At 43.2% G+C, this 20,368-nt stretch overlaps 1 protein-coding gene across 5 annotated transcripts in view; it reads left to right on the top strand.

Annotated features, from left to right (window-relative positions):
* The window catches only part of SPEF2 (sperm flagellar 2), a 175,501-nt gene that overhangs the window by 125,256 nt on the left and 29,877 nt on the right, over positions 1–20,368 (top strand). For all 5 annotated transcript variants that reach the window (XM_038744378.1, XM_038744380.1, XM_038744379.1 and 2 more), the window contains exons 27-30: positions 657–804; positions 3,680–3,808; positions 9,056–9,194; positions 17,660–17,889. In XM_038744378.1, the coding sequence (XP_038600306.1) occupies positions 657–804; positions 3,680–3,808; positions 9,056–9,194; positions 17,660–17,889 (646 nt within the window). The remainder of the gene's footprint in view (positions 1–656; positions 805–3,679; positions 3,809–9,055; positions 9,195–17,659; positions 17,890–20,368) is intronic.

Genomic DNA, 20,368 nt, shown 5'->3' with positions numbered 1-20,368 from the left:
CTTTAAGCTTTACCAAGAATTTGAAAGTACGGAATGTAGAATAAAATCTATTTCTAACAAAAATGCACTTGGTGCACTCGCTCATTTCACGAAGCCCTCCCTTGACCCTCTGCTGAGAAGGAAGTAGCTAACATTGAATCTGCAAAATACAGTTTCTGAAAGAGATGCTCAATTTCTTGCCCCAGACATATTTCCTATGGCTCCCTTTCTCCATTTCTTTGTCCATTGTTTTGTCCACTTCATTTAGATTACAATACCCTCTCCAAGAACAGTGTCATTTCCATGATCTAAAGGTCAATCTCCCCGTGGTTTCCCATTCCTAAAAGGCTGTGCATACACAAAGCAGCCATTGACATTTCCCCAGTAGAGGTCTTTTGACCAAGGGGTTTTTAGAGGTCTTTTGGATAGGATGTCTGCAGAACCTGTTGTTAGCCTTTGAATACATTATTTTAGGCTGGCATATGTGCTGCTTCTCTCCTCTCTTGGAGAGGCCTCAGTTCCATCTGGTGATGACTGCCTTAAACATAGAATTCCTTGGAGGAGAACACCAAGCTGAGTTGCTAGAGCAAGATGCCTCCCTAATTACCTTTATGTGTCTAGTGAACTGCAAACCTCATGAATGCTGAATGCACTAAGCTATCACTGTTCCTCTCGAGGTGGCTGCTGAGATCCAGCTGAGGGACATAGAGGATGAAAAGGAAAACCAGCAAACTGAATCCAAAGAAAAATCCCCTCAGGCTGGGGGAGCTAAAAGTCCGGGGAAGGATTCCAAGAAAAAGACTCATGCATCCAACAAAAAGAAAGGTATTTGGTATGGATGACTGTAGGCTGCTAAAGGAGTAACCTGGACTCAAAGTGTCTCCCTAGAAATGGGGGGTTAGGTAGGACCAGGAACTTGAGCTTTCTGGGTTCTGTAGAGTGCTGTCAAATGGGCAAGAGGCAGCTCTGCCCTCAAAAATCCCCTCATGCCTTGAAGGAGTCCATCCATCCCAATAAGAACCTAAGAAACCCACCAGGCAGCCAGGAGAAATTGGGTCCCTCTGAGGAATACTCCAGACCCTCTGGGTGACTTCCTCCTGCCTGAGAATCAATTAATCAATCAAACAATGAGTTGTAGCATATGCAGAGCACTGTATTAAGGGCTTGTGCAATATTACTAAGTTGATGGACACGTTCCCTGCCTACAATGAGCTTACAGTCTAGAGGGGAAGGCAGACATTAATACAGCATGGTTCAGTGGAAAGAGCACGGGCTTGGGAGCCAGAGGTCATGGGTTCTAATCCCAACTCTGCCACTTGTCAGCTGTGTGACTTTGGTGAAGTCACTTAACTTCTCTGGGCCTCAGTTACCTCATCTGTAAAATGGGGATTAAGACTGTGAGCCCCCCCATGGGACAGCCTTATCACCTGGTATCCCCCCAGTGCTTAGAACAGTGCTTCACACATAGAAAGCGCTTAACAAATGCCTTCATTATTATTATTATTATTATTAATGTAAATAAGTAAATTATGGATATAGACAGAAGTGCTGTAGGGCTGAAGGAGGGGGAACAGAGGGTTCAAATTATAATAACTGTGATATTTGTTAAGCACATACTATGTGCCAGGCACTGTACTAAGAGCTCAGGTGGGTACTCAAAGCTCACCAATGACCTCCTGCTTGCCAAATCCAATGGCTCATACTCTATCCTAATCCTCCTCGACCTCTCAGCTGCTTTCAACACTGTGGACCACCCCCTTCTCCTCAACAAGCTATCCGACCTTGGCTTCACAGACTCTGTCCTCTCCTGGTTCTCCTCTTATCTTTCTGGTCGTTCATTCTCAGTCTCTTTTGCAGGCTCCTCCTCCCCCTCCCATCCCCTTACTGTGGGGGTTCCTCAAGGTTCAGTTCTTGGTCCCCTTCTGTTCTCAATCTACACTCACTCCCTTGGTGACCTCATTCGTTCCCACGGCTTCAACTATCATCTCTACGCTGATGACACCCAGATCTACATCTCTGCCCCTGCTCTCTCCCCCTCCCTCCAGGCTCGCATCTCCTCCTGCCTTCAGGACATCTCCATCTGGATGTCTGCCCGCCACCTAAAACTCAACATGTCCAAGACTGAACTCCTTGTCTTCCCTCCCAAACCCTGCCCTCTCCCTGACTTTCCCATCACTGTGGACGGCACTACCATCCTTCCCGTCTCACAAGCCCGCAACCTTGGTGTCATCCTCAACTCCGCTCTCTGGTTCACCCCTCACATCCAAGCCGTCACCAAAACCTGCTGGTCTCAGCTCCGCAACATTGCCAAGATCCGCCCTTTCCTCTCCATCCAAACTGCTACCCTGCTCGTTCAAGTTCTCATCCTATCCCATCTGGACTACTGTATCAGCTTCCTCTCTGATCTCCCATCCTCCTGTCTCTCCCCACTCCAATCCATACTTCACGCTGCTGTCCGGATTGTCCTTGTACAGAAACGCTCTGGGCATGTTACTCCCCTCCTCAAAAATCTCCAGTGGCTACCAATCAACCTACGCATCAGGCAGAAACTCCTCACCCTGGGCTTCAAGGCTGTCCATCACCTCGCCCCCTCCTACCTCACCTCCCTTCTCTCCTTCTCCAGCCCAGCCTGCACCCTCTGCTCCTCTGCCGCTAATCTCCTCACCGTCTTAATCCCCATCTCACAGATGAGGTAACTGAGGCCGAGAAAAGCTAGGTGACTTGCCCAAAGTCACACAGCTGACAATTGGCGGAGCCCGAATTTGAACCTATAACCTCTGACTCCAAAGCCCATGCCCTTTCCACTGAGCCACACTGCCCAAGAGCTTTATATAGTGCTCTACACATAGTAAGTGCTCAATAAATACCACTGATTGATTGATTGAGGAGCCCTCTGAATTTTTATTATTCTTTGAAATGGGATTATTTTAAGTGAAGCAAATCTTCCGGCATCTGAGTAACTTGGAAGTAGAAGCAGTGAGGTGATGCTCTTGTTTGAATTTCTTAGATAAATTAAATCATTTCCATAATAAAAAAACTGCATCAATCTTTCAGTTTTACTTTAATACCTGAAATGCAAATCTGTAGGTGCCCTGCCTGCCATAAAAAAGTACTTAATACAGTGCTTTGCACACAGTGAGTGCTCAAAAAATAATACCGAATGAAATGAGATGCTTGTCTATATCAGTGTTTCCTACAAATACTGCCTTGCTTTTTGCTTCCCTTGGTGCCATCTTACTGTTTCAAAAGAGACCAAACCCACATTACAGCCCAATTACATCACTCACTGTTAATCTGTGGCTTCATACCACAAATTCACCACGAGATCATTCAAAAACTGTTAACTCGAAAGTAGAGTTATCCTAATGGGATTTGGAAAAAAAGGCTCAGAGTAGCTCTTGGTCTCCTATAGGGTCTATTTGGACTATTCATTCATTTATTATTTAGAGTATAAAACTGCCCCCTTTGTCATGCATGAACTTCAATTCCATGACCTCCTACTTCTATGGTGGTGTGAAAGGAACTGTCAGGACAGAGGATCTCGGCTGATCTCCACTACCATGTTGGTGTGTCCAAGGAGAAATGGTCACTTGAGGTCACTACAAAGGGCTCTTAAAGGCTAGCAAACTGTGCCATTAACTGGTTATCCTCAGAATTGACAGTGTAAAGAAGGAAGGATGTTTGCTTGTTTTCTTTCCAGGTTCACCAGCACCTGCGGTTGAGGTCTCCCCTGTACTTCTAACTCCAGAGGAAATAGCAGAGCAATTGAAAAAGCGAGATTTCAAATTTAAGTTAAAGCAGGAGCATCTCACAGCCCTTCAGGTCGAAGGTGAGTCAATCAGGGATGGCCTAGTTGAGAGCTGTTCACACTCATGACAACTTTTCTCCCTCCCCTTCATTCAAGGAGGCTGGATATGATTGAGTGAATAAATGATACAAAGTGGAAGAGGTTAAAATGCAAATCAATCAATCGTATTTATTGAGCGCTTACTGTGTGCAGAGCACTGTACTAAGCGCTTGGGAAGTACAAGTTGGCAACATATAGAGACGGTCCCTACCCAACAGTGGGCTCACAGTCTAGAAATCATCATCAATTGTATTTATTGAGCGCTTACTGTGTGCAGAGCACTGTACTAAGTGCTTGGAAAGTACAAGTTGGCAACATATAGAGACAGTCTCTACCCAACAGTGGGCTCAGACAAATCACCCCATCCCCATCCACAGAAAACATCACACTTCCCTATCCAGAAGTACCCTGTTCTCCCTTTTTTTTAAGGTATTTGTTAAGCACTTACTATGTGCCAGGCACTGTACTAAGCACAGGGGTAGAAAAAGCCTAATCAGGTTGGACACAGTCCCTGTCCCACGTGGAGCTCACACTCTAAATACCCATTTTCCAGATGAGGGAACTGAGGCACGGAGAAGTGAAGTGACTCGCCCAAGGCCACATAGCAGACAAGTGGCGGAGTCGGAATTAGAACCCAGTTCCTTCTGAGTCCGGTTCTATCCCTTAGGCCACACTGCTTCTCTTGCAGAACCCCGTGATAATGAAAACTTTATTTGTAGTGGCCACTTGTGCAGCACTGGGGCATTGTAGCCCACTGTGTCATCTAATACCATCCGCACTGAATCCAAACAGGCTTGTGTTGTCGGAAGAATTTCCCCTAATTTTTCCCCTTATTAGTCAAAACACTGAGTGCTTATCAAAGGCGGAAGCCCACAGATAAACAAGCGGGTTTGTGGTGGCAGGGGCCACGAGGAAGTAGGCTCAGCACTGTGGGGACAGCTCAGTGGAGAGGGGGCAGGGAAGCTTAGAATAGTACCCAACCCTTAGAATAATAATAATAATAATAATAATAATAATAACAATAATAATAATAATAATAATAGCATTTGTGAAGTGCTTACTATGTGCCAAGCACTGTTCTAAGCGCTTGGAGAGATACAAGGTAATCGGGTTGTCCCACGCGGGACTCACAGTCTTAATCCCCATTTTACAGATGAGGTAACTGAGGCACAGAGAAGGCAAGCGACTTGCCCAAAGTCACACAGCTGATCAGTGGTGGAGCTGGGATTAGAACCCGTGACCTCTAACTCCCAAGCCCAGGCTCTTTCCACTAAGCCATGCTGTTCCCAGCATTAAGAACAGTGCTTGGCACATCGTAAGTGCTTAACAAATACCATCTTTATTATTATTAGTAGTAGTAGTAATAATAAGCAAAATTATTATTATTAATAATAATAATGGTATTTGTTAAGCGCTTACTATGTACCATGCACTGTTCTAAGCACTGGGAAGGTTACAAGGTGATCAGGTTGTCCCACAGGGGGCTCACAGTAAAATTAGTAATAATAATAATAATAATACTGGTATTTGTTAAGCACTTACTATGTGCCAAGCACTGTTCTAAGCACAGGGGAGGTTACAAGGTGATCAGGTTGTCCCACAGGAGGCTCACAGTTTTAATCCCCATTTTACAGATGAGGGAACTGAGGCACAGAGAAGTGAAGTGACTTGCCCAAAGTCACACAGCTGACAGTTGGCAGAGCCGGGATTTGAACCCATGACCTCTGACTCCAAAGCCCTTGTTCTTTCCATTGAGCCACACTGTTTCTCACTAACAGGCAGTTGTAACAGGCAATCAAAAATCACTCAGTAATACTTATTGAGCGCTTACTGTGTGAAAGCACTATACTAAGCACCTGGGGGAGTGCAGTATAACAATATAGCAGAGTTGGTAGACGTGTCCCCTGCCCACAGTGAGCTACACTTCACTGAGCAATAAATACAATTGAATGAATGAATGATTCATTCATTCATTTTATTTGTACGTAGTTATACTATTTATTTTATTTTGTTAATATGTTTCGTTGTCTGTCTCCCCCTTCTAGACTGTGAGCCTGCTGTTGTGTAGGGACTGACTCTGTGTGTTGCCAACTTGTACTTCCCAAGCGCTTAGTCCAGTGCTGTGCACACAGTAAGCACTCAATAAATACGATTGAATGAATGAATGAGCAGCGTGGCTCAGTGGAAAGAGCACGGGCTTTGGAGTCAGAGGTCATGGGTTCAAATCCCAGCTCTGCCAATGGTCGTCTGTGTGACTTTGGGCAAGTCACTTCACTTCTCTGGGCCTCAGTTCCCTCATCTGTAAAAATGGGGATTAATCAATCAATCAATCGTATTTATTGAGCGCTTACTGTGTGCAGAGCACTGTACTAAGCGCTTGGGAAGTACAAGTTGGCAACATATAGAGATGGTCCCTACCCAACAGTGGGCTCACAGTCTAGAAGATTAAGACTGCGAGCCCCCCGTGGGACAACCTGATCGCCTTGTAACCTCCCCAGCGCTTAGAACAGTGCTTTGCACATAGTAAGTGCTTAATAAATGCCATCGTCATTATTATTATTATTATTATTGCAGTCTAGAAGGCAAGTGTCTGATGGCTCCAGGAGGCATGTGATGGGGCTTGAGGAAGTTAGTGGTAAGAGGCCCCGTGGGCTACCAGAGTCAAGGTGAAATTGGAGAATCCTGGGTTAGGTAGAGGTCACCTAAGCTTCAGAAGGTGAAACCAGCTCTCCGTAACCAAGCGCTTATCCTATCCTGCCTTGGTTACGGGATCAGCTTCCTTGCTGACCTCCCTGCCTTCTATCTCTTCCCACTCCAGCCCGTCCTTGACAGGCTCATTTTTCTGCCGAAACGTTCAGTCCGTGTTTCCCGCGCCTCAAGAACCTCCGGTGGTTGTCCATCCATGTCCACAGCAAACCAAAACTCCTTACCATTTGCCTTAAAGCACTCAATCACCTCCCCCCTCTCCTTCCCTCTGGGCAAGTCACTTAACTTCTCTGTGCCTCAGTTACCTCATCCAGAAAATGGAGGGGAAGACTGTGAGCCCTCCATGGGACAACCTGATCACCTTGTAACCTCCCCAGCACTTAGAACAGTGCTCTGCACATAGTAAGTGCTTAATAAATGCCATTATTATAATTAGAACAGTGTCTTGCACACAGTAAGTGCTTAATAAATGCCATCATTTTTTATTATTATTACCCTGCCTTGCTGCTTTCTACTGTAATGCAGCCCACGCATTTCACCCTTCTAATGCTAATCTACTCACTGTGCCTTGATCGCATCTATCTCACCACCAACCTCTCACCCGCGTCCTACTTCTGGTCTGGAACACCCTCCCTTTTCCCATCCGACATTCAGTTACTCTCCCCACCTTCAAAGCCTCACTGAAGGCACATCTCCTCCAAGAGGCCTTCTTCAAATAGGCCCACATTTCCTCTTCTGCGTCACCCTTGCACTTAGATATGCGCCCTTTACTCACCCCTCCCTCCGAACCAGCAGCACTTATATACATATCTGTCATTTATTTATTTATATTAATGTCTGTCTCCCCCTCTAGACTATAAGTTCGCTGTAGGCAGGGAACGTGTCAACCAATTCTGTTATATCGTACTCTTCCAAGTGCTTAGTACAGTGGTCTGCGCACAGCATATATTCAATAAATGTGATTGATAACCCAGAAATCATCTGCATAAAGTTGGGATCTGATGGGGGGGAGGTTTTCAGTGCAAAGAGGCACTGCCCTCACAGTTTAGCAGTGACTAGGACGTGATAGTATTTATTCAAGCAGTAGATTCTGCCCATTTTCCACCTTGCTGGCAGAGATGCCATTTTTTTTTTCATTTTGAGAGTAGGGGCAAAGAGAGGGCATGGTTCTTAGGTGGGAGGGGAAAGTCTTCAGAGAGCCAATAACCCAGAGGGTCATCATTTTCCATCTTTTAGACCTGACTGAAGGAGCTCTCAGATAAGAAAGTCCGTGAATCAAAAAGCTGAGGGCATTCAGTCACCCCAAACCCCTCCAAGGAGGGGTGCCTAACCTCACTGGTGAGGGGGAAAGGGAACACATATACACTGTTTTAGTGAGCACACTGCCTCTACCTCAACCACCATTATACTTCTAACTTCGTTCCTTGTCCGACTATAGCTCCCTCGGCACGGTTCACTCAATAATTATGATATTCATTCATTCAATCATATTTATTGAGCTTTTACTGTGTGCAGAGCGCTGTACTAAGTGCTTGGGAAGTACAAGTTGGATGATATGTGTTTAGTTCTTCAAAGTGCCCACCACTGTACTAAGCACTGGAGTAGATACAAGTTAATCGTGTCGGACACGGGCCCTTTCCCCCGCAGTGCTCACAGTCTTATCCCCACTTTACAGATGAAGAAACGGAGGTCCGCAGAAAGTCACCCAGCAGGCAAGTAGTGGAGTTAGCATTTGAACCCAGTCTTCCCACTAGATCCCACTCACTTGGGGAGTGGATCCAGGAAGCAGCCTGGGGGCTGATAAGCTGGGAAAGGCAATTGCAAGCAGAGGACAGCCCTCATTTTCCAAGCACTAAGTACAGTGCTCCACACACAGTAAGCACTCAATAAATACGGTTAAATGAATGAATTGGTAGCTGCCACTTCCTACTGTTGTGTGCACTAGTCTTTCAGTCAGTCCATCATATTTACTGAGCATTTGTTATGTGCAGAGCACTGTACTAAGCACTTGGGAGAGTACAATATAACAGAAACGTTCCCTGCCCACAACCAGCTCACAGTTTACTACAGCTCAGCAGCGAATGTGATCCTATTCACACTGCAAGCTGCACTCTATGTCTAGATTGTTAAATTGATATTCATTCATTCATTCATTCAATCGTATTTATTGAGCGCTTACTGTGTGCAGAGCACTGTACTAAGCGCTTGGGAAGTACAAGTTGGCAAGATATTGAAATCTTACAGGAGAAATTGAAGTTAACAGCAATTGAATAAAACCTGAACTGCTACGTTTTTATTAAGTGGAAACATACCATGGGAAATCGACATCATTCGTTGTGGATTTCCTGCATCCAGATAGTTAAATTACAACATTTTGCTCTATAAAAGTTTTGTTCTGTGGTTCTTCCTAATGATAATGTTTGAATCCTTGGTGTGAAGATTCACGCTGTTGTTCTATTATTCATAAAGATTGCTATAACTGTTATTAATAATTATTCATTTCTTGACTCACTTTTGAAACAGAGGAAACTACAAAATTTCGCCTTGAGCTGATAAAGATAAAAACAATAGCATGTCTTGAGGAACTGATAGCAAAATCAGAAGATACTTACAGAGATATGGAGAAGTGGCTTGGAGCCCAATATTTGGCTGAAATGTCTAGGTAATATAAAACTAGCTTTTAAAAATCCCCAACCATTCACCCAAAGGGAAAATCCATAAGAAAAATGACGTGAAAGGTAATGCCAAGATTGGAATCTTTTTTCTAAATAATTCAGTTGAACGGGTCAATCTTCAGGTAACCGTGTAGTCTCGAAGATGTATTCAATTTTTTCAAATGGCAATTTGTTGTTTTTCAAAATCAATTTTTACCTAATATTGGTGTATTTGCTCCTGTTACTCAAAGCTTCAGTAGAAATGCTCAGACCCAAGGCAACATGTTAAATTTCTTTCAGGTTTTCAAAGGTTAGAAAAAGTTCAGAGTATTTGGAATGCCATTTAACTGTATTACAACTACAGTCCAAGGAAATTAAAGTTTAGGGAAACCCCAGCTAAAACTGAACTACTTGGTGGATCTTGCATGACTCTAATATTTCTGTCCTATAAAGCAAATTCCTAGGATCCCACGCTCCTCGTTCTTCAGGAACAGAGACTTCAGCAAAGCCTGGGGGTGGTTGTCAGGTTAAGCAATATATCCAGATTAGGTATTTGACATTTTTCAGAGAAAATCTGACATCAGAATTTGATTTTAACTTTCTAAACAACAAATTGTAATTTCACTTGTATCTAAATTTCTAGTTATCCTCTGGAGTGTCTATTTTTCTCTACAGAGTCAATGTTCTTCTTTCTCTTTAACGTTTAACCTTTAGGTCTTCAGGGAAAATGTCCCTGCAAACTTTAGGAAATACGTTTTTTAAAATGCTTTCTATTCAGTAGAGAGTAGATGATCAGTCCTGAAAAATATTAAGTGGTCATTTCTCCATGTCCTGTTTGCTTTAGCTCACTAGCTGCAATGTATGATTGCACTCAGATAATAATAATGATAATAATGATGGCATTTATTAAGCACTTACTATGTGCAAAGCACTGTTCTAAGCTCTGGGGAGGTTACAAGGTGATCTGGTTGTCCCATGGGGGGCTCACAGTCTTAATCCCCATTTTACAGATGAGGTAACTGAGGCATTATCATCACCTTATTGACTCAGCACTATGCATTGCTACTACATTCTGAAAAAAAGAATATCATCGTCACCATTTTCCCCCGTCACAGGAATCCTGTCCATATTAAATGAATCCCTCTATTTCTTTTTTCTTGTGTCCTTAGCATTTGAAAGTCAGCGTGGCTCAGTAGAAAGAGCACAGGCTTTGGAGTCAGAGTTCTTGGGTTCAAATCCCGGTTCCGCCAATTGTCAGCTGTATGACTTTGGGCAAGTCACTTCACTTCTCTGTGCCTCAGTTACCTCATCTGTAAAATGGGGATTAAGACTGTGAGCTCCCCGTGGGACAACCTGGTCACCTTGTAACCTCCCCAGTGCTTAGAACAGTGCTTTGCACATAGTAAGCACTTAATAAATGCCATTATTAAGGGCTTAGTACAGTGCTCTGCACACAGTAAGCGCTCAATAAATACGATTGATTGATTGATTGATTGATTGAAAGTGCAGTTACTGATATCATTCATGCCAAATATGGGAGAAAAAATAGATGTGTTTGTGTTTTCCACATTGGAGGCACATTCACCTTCCTATCTTCCCTATTCTCTGGGGGAAAAAAGATATCAGAGCTGATAGACTGGGAAATTTTGGAATTATTTGAGCAACGAAAAGACCTCCCACTAGATGGTGCTCCCCTTTTTTAGTAAAAAAAAAAAATTGTGTTCAGAACCATTCTTCAGTCTAAATGTGGAAGATCTTAAGTTCTCTTTAGTGACTGGGCAACTCCAGCAACACACAACCCTCCAAACCTTCCAGCCTCAGACAGTCAACAGATATTTAATGAGTTCTCACTATGTAGTAGTTGTATTAATAGTAATGCTATTTAGTAAGTGCTTACTGCTTGTAGAGCGCTGTCCTAAACACAGGCAAAGGATGCACAGGTGAGAAGTAGACTCAATCTAGATGCATGATATTGAAGTTGCATAATACTTGATTAATTAATTTAAGAAGAAACAAAATTTCCTTTCGGAAATAACTGTGAAATTTTAAAATTTCAGTACAAAAACATATTTGTCGCATCAATCCTTTAATTATCAGTAGCAGTCCATTCATTCAATCATATTTATTGAGCGCTTACTGTGTGCAGAACACTGTACTAAGCGCTTGGGAAGTACAAGTTGGCAACATATAGAGACGGTCCCTACCCAACAGTGGCCTCACAGTTACATTCCTGAATCAATATACAAGTTTTAGATTTATGGACTAAACCTCTCAACTACCTTTGACCCTGTGGACTCTCCCGGAAAAACTAGCTAACCTTGGATTTTCTGGCAGTCATCCTTCTGTGAGAAGCGACATGGCTCAGTGGAAAGAGCTTGGGAGTCAGAGGTCATGGGTTTGAATCCTGGCTCCGCCACTTGTCAGCTGTGTGACCTCGGGCAAGCCACTTAACTTCTCTGTGCCTCAGTTACCTCATCTGGAAAATGGAGATTAAGACTGTGAGCCCCCTGTGGGGCAACCTGATCACCTTGTATCCCCCCCCAGTGCTTAGAACAGTGCTCCACACATAGTAAGCACTTAGTAAATACCCTCATTATTATTATTATTATGTTCTTGTCCTATCACTGACTGAACCATCTCAGTCTCTTAAACCTGCTGCTCTGCTGTCCTCCACTATCTAACTGTGGAGGTCTCCTTGTTCTGGGTCTCCTTCTCATCTCAGTCTACACTAACTCCCTCCGGGAGCTCATCAGCTCCCGTCAGGTCAGGCATGAGAGTGGACGGTCAGAATAATGAACAGATCAAAAAAAAAAAGGACTGCTTTAATTTATTCTGTTTTAGATGGATATTAAAATTTGCATCCCCCCTTCTCCATCTCCCAGAACAGTATTCAACACAAACTGATGATTGACTGACTCTTGCTTCAAAGAGAGAGACGAAAGGCAGAGTCGAAATAGTTGAGAGTGGGAGAAGAGTTTACTTCAAATATTTGTGAATTCTCTCCTCTGCCTGTCTGCCCCCATTCCCCCTTTCTCCACCTCCATCTCATCTCCGGAGTTAAACTCTTTCTCCGGGGTTGTAGCCTGTCTCATTAAACACCAGCCTCCATTTTGTCCTGGTTGGGCAGCAGGACTGCACTGAAAGGCATAGTCAAGACACCTTCCTCTGCCTGCAACCTGAGATGTATCTGTACCTATCTATTCTATTTATTTTAATTTGTTAGTATGTTTGGTTTTGTTCTCTGTCTCCCCCTTCTAGACTGTGAGCCCACTGTTGGGTAGGGACTGTCTCTATATGTTGCCAGCTTGTACTTCCCAAGCGCTTAGTACAGTGCTCTGCACACAGTAAGCGCTCAATAAATACGATTGATGATGATGATGATGTGACTTCCAGATCAAAGTCCCGCCTCCCTCTTCCCCTTTCTCAGAAAACCCGGCAATTTTATCATTTAAAGTTTGCAGAGACCCAGTTGGGCGATTCTATCGTGTCACTTGGTGCGCTCGATTTACATGCAGTAGAGCAAATTCTGTCAAGCCATCATGAAACCCTTCAACTACCATTTCTGTTGATGACAATCAATCAATTAATCATTCATTGAGCGCTTAACCATGTGCAGGGGAGAGTGCACTATAACAGAGTTAATAGACACATTCCCTGTCCACGACAACCTTACAGTCTATATCTACCTCACCTCTCTCCTGCTCTGCAATTTCACCTTTCCTGTTGATGATGATCAATCAATTAATCATTCATTGAGCGCTTAACCATGTGCAGGGGAGAGTACACTATAACAGAGTTAATAGACACATTCCCTGCCCACGACAAACTTACAGTCTATATCTACCTCACCTCTCTCCTGCTCTGCAATTTCACCTTTCCTTCTGCATCCAGGATAAACCTATTGGCACCTCAAGATCAATATCCAAAACTGAACTAACTCCTTATCTTCCATCCCAAATCCTCTCCTCCAACTACCTTTCCCTTTACAGTTGAAAACACCACCATCCTCTCCAACTCTGAAGCCAGGATTCTTGACATTATCCTTGACCCCTCCCTCTCTTTCAGAAGCAGCGTGGCTCAGTGGAAAAAGCACGGGCTTTGGAGACAGAGGTCATAGGTTCAAGTCCCGGTTCTGTCAATTGTCAGCTGTGTGAATTTGGGCAAGTCACTTAACTTCTCTGGGCCTCAGTTACCTCATCTGTAAAATGGGGATTAAGACTGTGAGCCCCCCGTGGGACAACCTGATAACCCTATAACCTCCACAGCACTTAGTGCTTTGCACATAGTAAGTGCTTAATAAATTCCATCATTATTATTATTATTATTTCACCCCCATATTCAGCCTGTCACCAAATCCTGTCAATTCTTCTTCCTCCACACCATTTCCAGAATCTGTCCCTTCCTCTCCATCCAAATGGCCACCATGTTGACCCAGGCTCTTGCAATATCCTATAGCTTGATTACTGAATCATAATAATAATAATTATTAATTATAGGAATTGTTAAGCACTTACTATGTGCCAGGCACCATACTGAGTGCTGGGGTAGAATCAAAGCAGTTGGATCAGACACAGTTCTTGTCCCACATAGGGCTCGTAGTCTTAATCCCCATTTTACAGATGAGGAACCTGAGGCACAGAGAAGCGAAGTGACTTGCCAAAGGTCTCACAGCAGGCAAGTGGCAGAGCCGGGATTAGAAGCCAGTTCCTTCTTACTCCAGAGCCCACGCTCTATCCATTAAGCCACGCTGCATCAGTCTTCTGTCTGACTTCCCTGCCTCCAGTCTATACTTCACTTTGCTGCCCAGATCATTTTTTAAATAACATCACTTTGCCCATGCCTCCTCACCTCTCAGAACTCCAAATGGTTGACCATTTCTCTCTGATTCAAGCAGACTGAAAGCACTTAAGCAGCTCTCTCCTCCTACTTATCCAGATTTTTCTCCCACCGCACCCCAGTTCATAATCTTTGTTCATCCCAAACCAACCTACTTACTGTGCCTAATTCTTTTCTCTCTTTCCACCAAGCTCGTACTCACAAAATCCCTCATTCTTGGAACATTCCCTCACCCCTTATCCCCCGCTCCACCATGCCCTTAACATCCAGCTGACCACTGCTTTCTCCATCTCCTTAGCACTTATGAAATCACGCTTCCTCCAGGAGACTTTCCCTGATTAACTTCTCATCATCCCACCCTATATCCTCCCTTACATCTACCACTTCAGGACATTAATTAATTAATTAATGATGGCATTTATTAAGTGCTTACTATGTGCAAAGCACTGTTCTAAGTGCTAGGGAGGATACAAGATTATCAGGTTGTCCCACGTGGGGCTCACAGTCTTCATCCCCATTTGACAGATGAGGTAACTGAGGCACAGAGAAGTCAAGTGACTTGCCCAAGGTCATACAGCTGACAAGCGTCAGAGAAGGGATTAGAACCCATGACCTCTGACTCCCAAGCCCAGGCTCTTTCCACTGAGCCATGCTGCTTCTCAACATTAGATGTGATTGAATGAATGAAATGGAATAAAATTTCTCCCCAGCCTGTCAGGCATTTCCTGCCCCCACAGATCCTACTGCCCTCATCCCTCCCCACCTTCAAAGCCCTCCTAAAATCCCACCTCTTCCAGCAATCATCCCCAATTAATTATCCACATTACAAGTCGTATCAACCCAATAGCTGTTCCTCTACCTTCTTCAGCTCTTGACCGTAGATGTATTAGATTTCCAGTGAACGTTCAATCAATCAATCAGTCAGTCATATTTACTGAGCATTTACTGTGTGCAGAACACTATACTAAGTGCTTAGGAGGAGCCCGGGCTTTGGAGTCAGAGGTCATGGGTTCAAATCCCGACTCCGCCAACTGTCAGCTGTGTGACTTTGGGCAAGTCACTCAACTTCTCTGGGCCTCAGTGACCTCATTTGTAAAATGGGGATTAAAACTGTGAGCCCCCCGTGGGACAACCTGATCACCTTTTAACCTCCCCAGCGCTTAGAACAGTGCTTTGCACATAGTAAGTGCTTAATAAATGTCGTTATTATTATTAGCACCATCTAACTACTTGGCTACTCTGTTCTTCCTTCCCCAATCACAGAACTTAGAAATACACCTTTATACTCTTATTTCTTCCTCCTACCTGTAATTCACTTTAGTGTCTAGCTCCCCTGTGGGATTGTAAGCTCCTGTAGGGTTAGAACCATATTTACTTATTCTTTTATACTCCCCCACCTTTGAATGTCATGATCTGCCCACAGTAGATGCTCAATAATAATGATGGTATCCGCTAAGCACTTAATAAGTGCTAAGCACTGTATGAAGTGCAGGGGTAGATACAAGAAATATCTTGTACATATTTACTATTCTATTTACTTTGTTAATGATGTGTATCTAGCTTTATTTTTATTTATTCTGGTGACTTGACACCTGTCCACATGTTTTGTTTTGTTGTCTGTCTCCCCCTTCTAGACTGTGAGCCCATTGTTGGGTAGGGACTATCTCTATATGTTGCTGACTTGTACTTCCCAAGCACTTAGCACAGTGCTCTGCACACAGTAAGCACTCAATAAATATGAATGAATGAATGAATATGAAAGAATCAGGTTGGACTCAGTTCCTGACCCACATGGCTCACAGTCTAAGTCAATAAATACTGTGCACTAGATGAGTAATAGAAGATTTTGACACTTTTTTCACACAAGTAGTAGGAGAAGTTACTTCTGAAAAAAACATGCAATTTTTCTCTGTTAATTTCTTCCTTATTCAGTGGTATTAGGAATCTGACATGTTAAGCTAACAAGACTGTCTCCTTGCTTACCTCCCAGCTTCCTGTCTCTCCCCACCCCACTCTATATACTTCACTCTAATGTCCAGACTATTTTTCTACAAAAATGGTTAGGATATGTTTCCCCACTCCACAAGACACTCCAGGGTTTGCCCATCCACCTCTGCAGCAAACAAAAACTCCTCATAATTGGCTTTAAAGTCCTCCGTCACCTTGCCCCCTCCTACCTCACCTCACTACTCTCCTATTACAACCCAGCCCACACTCTTCACTCCTCTAATGCTAACACTGTGCCTCTATATCATCTATCTCACCACCGACCTCTCACCCATGTCCTCCTTCTGGCCCTGAATGCCCTCCCTCCTCAAAATCAACAGACAATTACTCTCCCCCAACTTCAAAGCCTTATTAAAGGCATATCTTCTTCAGTAGCATGGTGTAATGGATAGAGCACCAGTCTGAGCTTCAGAAGGTCAAGTGCTCTAATACCAGTTCTGCAGCTTGTCTGCTGGGTGGCCTTGGACAATTTACTTAACATCTCTGTGCCTCGGTTACCTCATCTGTAAAATGTGGATCAAGTTTGTGATCCCCATGTAGGATAGAGAATTTGTCCAACCTGATAATCTTGTATCTACCCCAGCCCTTAGTACAGTGCCTGGCACATAATAAGTGTTTAAAAAATACCATTATTATTATCATCATTATTATGATCTCCTCCAAGAGGCTTTCCCTAAGCCCCCCTTTCCTCTTCTCATTCATTCATTCGTATTTATTGAGCACTTACTGTGTGCAGAGCACTGTACTAAGCACTTGGGAAGTACAAGTTGGCAACATATAGAGACTGTCCCTACCCAACAGTGGGATCACAGTCTAGAAGGGGGAGACAGACAACAAAACAAAACATATTAAAATAAAATTGAATAAATATGTACAAATAAAATAAATAAATAAATAAATAGAGTAATAAATACATACAAACATATATACATATATACAGGTGCTGTGGGGAGGGGAAGGAGGTAAGTTGGGGGGGATAGGGAAGAGGAAGAGGGGGAGAGGAAGGAGGGGGCTCAGTCTGGGAAGGCCTCCTTCTCCCTTTCCCTTCTGCATCTCCCGGACTTGCTCCCTTTTTTCATCCCCCCTCCCAGCCCCACAGCACTTCCATACATATCTGCAATTTATTTATTTATACTAATGTCTGTCTCCCCTCCAGACTGCAAGCTTTCTGTGGGCAGGGAATGTGCCTATTTATGGTTATATTGTACTCTCCCAAGTGCTTAGTACAGTGCTCTACACAAGTAAGTGCTTAATAAAAATACAGGTGAATGAATCAATGAAAGAAGATCTTCTAAGCTATTAAATAAATAATATGAAGATTCATTCATTCATATTTATTGAGGCTTACTATGTGCAGAGCACGGTACTAAGCGCTTAGGAAGTACAAATTGGCAACATATAGAGACGGTCCCTACCTAACAACAGGCTCACAGTATAGAAGATGTGCCAGTGATATTGTTTCAGACACTCAATACTAAAGACTATGTAAATTTCCAGGGAATTGAAAATTTATATTTCCTAATGATTTAATTTTAAAATCTATTTTTATGCTGCACGTGGGTATATATGTGCACAGCATTATTTCAGCATGGCATTTTAGTGAAGCTAAATGTCTGTTTCCATTTTGCAGTATCAAAAAATTAACTGAAGTTGCTCACCATCATATTGAAACCTCTATAAATATTCAACCTGAATTCATCTTAAATGAAGCTGGCTTCTTCATTAGTAAAGATGTGAAAGTCATCCCAGATCCAAGTCCTCCTCCCCGCCCTCCACCTGTAGAGAAAGAGGTCGATGGAAAGCTAACCATATCTCAGCTCAACACTCTTCAAAAGCAGTTTATACAGGTGGCACCTAAAGGTAGGTAAATTCATTCCATATATTTTATGTCAAATCATAAAAGAAACAATGTGAATGTAAAATTCGAATAGCAGAGTGACTATTGACTTTGGCATTTTACAACTCTCATCCTGCCCTGATTGGATTACTGCATCAGCCTCTTTTCTGACCTTCCAACCTCCTGCCTTTCCCAACTTCAGTCCATACTTCACTCCGCTGCCCAGGTTATCTTTCTACAGAAACGTTCAGGGTATGTCACCCCCCTCCTCAAAAATCTCCCGTGGTTGTCTATCAACCTCCATATCAAACAAAAACTCCTCAGTATTGGCTTTAATGCTTTCCATCACCTTGCCCCTTCTTACCTCACCTCCCTTCTCTCCTTCTACATCCCAGCCTGCACACTCTGTTCCTCTGGTGCTGACCTTCTCACTGTGTCTTGATCTCACCTGTCTCACCACCAATCCCTGGCCCTGTGATGTAGGGAAAACATTTCTCGATTCCCTTTTACACAAACACATTGCTTACTCAAAATGGAAAAAACATTTCTCTTAAAATTGCCCAAAATAGAAAAAGATGCCTCTAGAAAAAGAGCTAGATCCATACTTTTATGATGGATTTATTGAGGATAATATTATTACTTGTTTATTTATATTTATATTTATCTCTACTGGGATTCTCAGGCTATTTCCAAAAGAAGAGCCTTGGCATTCAGTTCTCATTGACCTGTCTAATTCAAAATCCAACTATTATTAGTAGTAATAGTGGTAGTAATAGCAATGATAATCAGTGAGTAGGAGTGATAATCAGATCAGACAAAGTCCCTGTCCCACATGGGGACAGTGGCACAGTCTCAGTAGGAGGGAGTAGGATTTAATCCCCATTTTACAAATGAGGAAACTGAGGCACAGAGAAGTTAACTGACACCCCAAATCACACAGCAGACAAGTGGCAGAGGTGGGCTTAAAATCTAGATCCTCTGATTCTTAGGCCAGTGCTATTTCCACTATAGTCACATTGCTCCCTAAGTATTTTACAAGTATATGAGGAGACTCATATTTGCAAAATATAGAAAGTACTAGTCTGGGCAAAAAGACCTAGTGTTTCTGAGGAAAATTAATCTACAGCAAGAGTAATTTTCTACAAAGTAGAGTTCATTTAAGCCTCAGTTCTAACAGCATGGCCTAGTGCATAGAGCACGGGAATGGGAGTCGGAAGGACCTTGGTTCTATTCCCAGCTCAACCACTTTGCTGTATTACCTTGGGTAGGTCACTTCACTTCTCTGTGCCTCAGTTACCTCATCTGTAAAATGGGGATTAAGACTGTGAGTCCCATGCGTGACAGGAACTGTATGCTACCCAGTTTGCTTGTATCCACCCCAGCGCTTAGTCTAGGGCCTGGCACATAGCAAGCCCTTAGCAAATACCACAGTTATCACAATAATTCTATTTTCCAGCTACACCCACTACTCTAAAGAACACATTGGCTCCCATGGCTTCAACGACCATCTCTAATGAATGACTTCCAAACCTATCTCTCCAGGCCCAATCTTTTTCCTTCTCTGCAGTCTCACATTTCCTCCAACCCTCAGCCATCTCTACTTGGATGTCCCACCAACACCTCATGAACAAAACTGAGCTCACTGACTTTTCTATCGTCGTAGAAAAAAACACCATACTCTCTGAATCACAAACCTATAACCTTAGCATTATCTTCGACTCATCTTGGTCAGATCACTTCTCTGTACCTCAGTTCCCGCATATGCAGAATGGGGATTCAATGCCTGTTCTCCCTCCTACTTAGATTATGAGTCCCATGTGGGACCTCATTATCTTGTATCTACCCCAGCACATAGTACAGTGCTTGGCACGCAGAAAGTGCATAACAAATGTCCCTATTATCATTATTATTATTATTACTACTATTATACCCGCATGTTCAATCTGTCATGAAATCCAGTCAGTTCTAACTTCATAACATTGCTAAAATCTACCCTTTCCATTCCATCCAAACTGCTAATCTGTTTAACCAAGTACTTCATTCATTCATTCAATCGTATTTATTAAGCTCTTACTGTGTGCAGAGCACAGTACTAAGCGCTTGGGAAGTACAAGTACTTATCATATCTCACCTTTATTACTGTGTGAGCCTTCTCGTTGACCTCCCTGCATCCAGTCTCTCCCTTCTCCACTCCATACTTCACTCTGCAGCCTGGATCATTGTTTCTAAAAAACATTCAGTCCATGTTTCCCCACTCTTCAGAAATCTCTAATGATTTCCTGTCCATCTCCCCATCAAAGAGAAACTCCTTGCTATTGGCTTTGAGACATTCAATCAGCTCTCTCCTTCTTACCTCTCCTCACTGATCTACTGCAGCCCAGCCCACGGTCCCTGCTCCCCTAACACCAACCTACTCACTTTTCCTTCATCTCTTCTGTCTCACCACTGACCCCTTGACCATCTTCTCCTTCTAGCCTGTAACTCCCTCCCCTTTCGTATCTG

This window comes from Tachyglossus aculeatus, chromosome 3 (genome assembly GCF_015852505.1).
Source record: "Tachyglossus aculeatus isolate mTacAcu1 chromosome 3, mTacAcu1.pri, whole genome shotgun sequence".
NCBI lineage: Eukaryota > Metazoa > Chordata > Mammalia > Monotremata > Tachyglossidae > Tachyglossus > Tachyglossus aculeatus.
The sequence above is the reverse complement of the archived record's forward strand: the minus strand, read 5'-3'. Positions and strand labels throughout refer to the sequence as shown.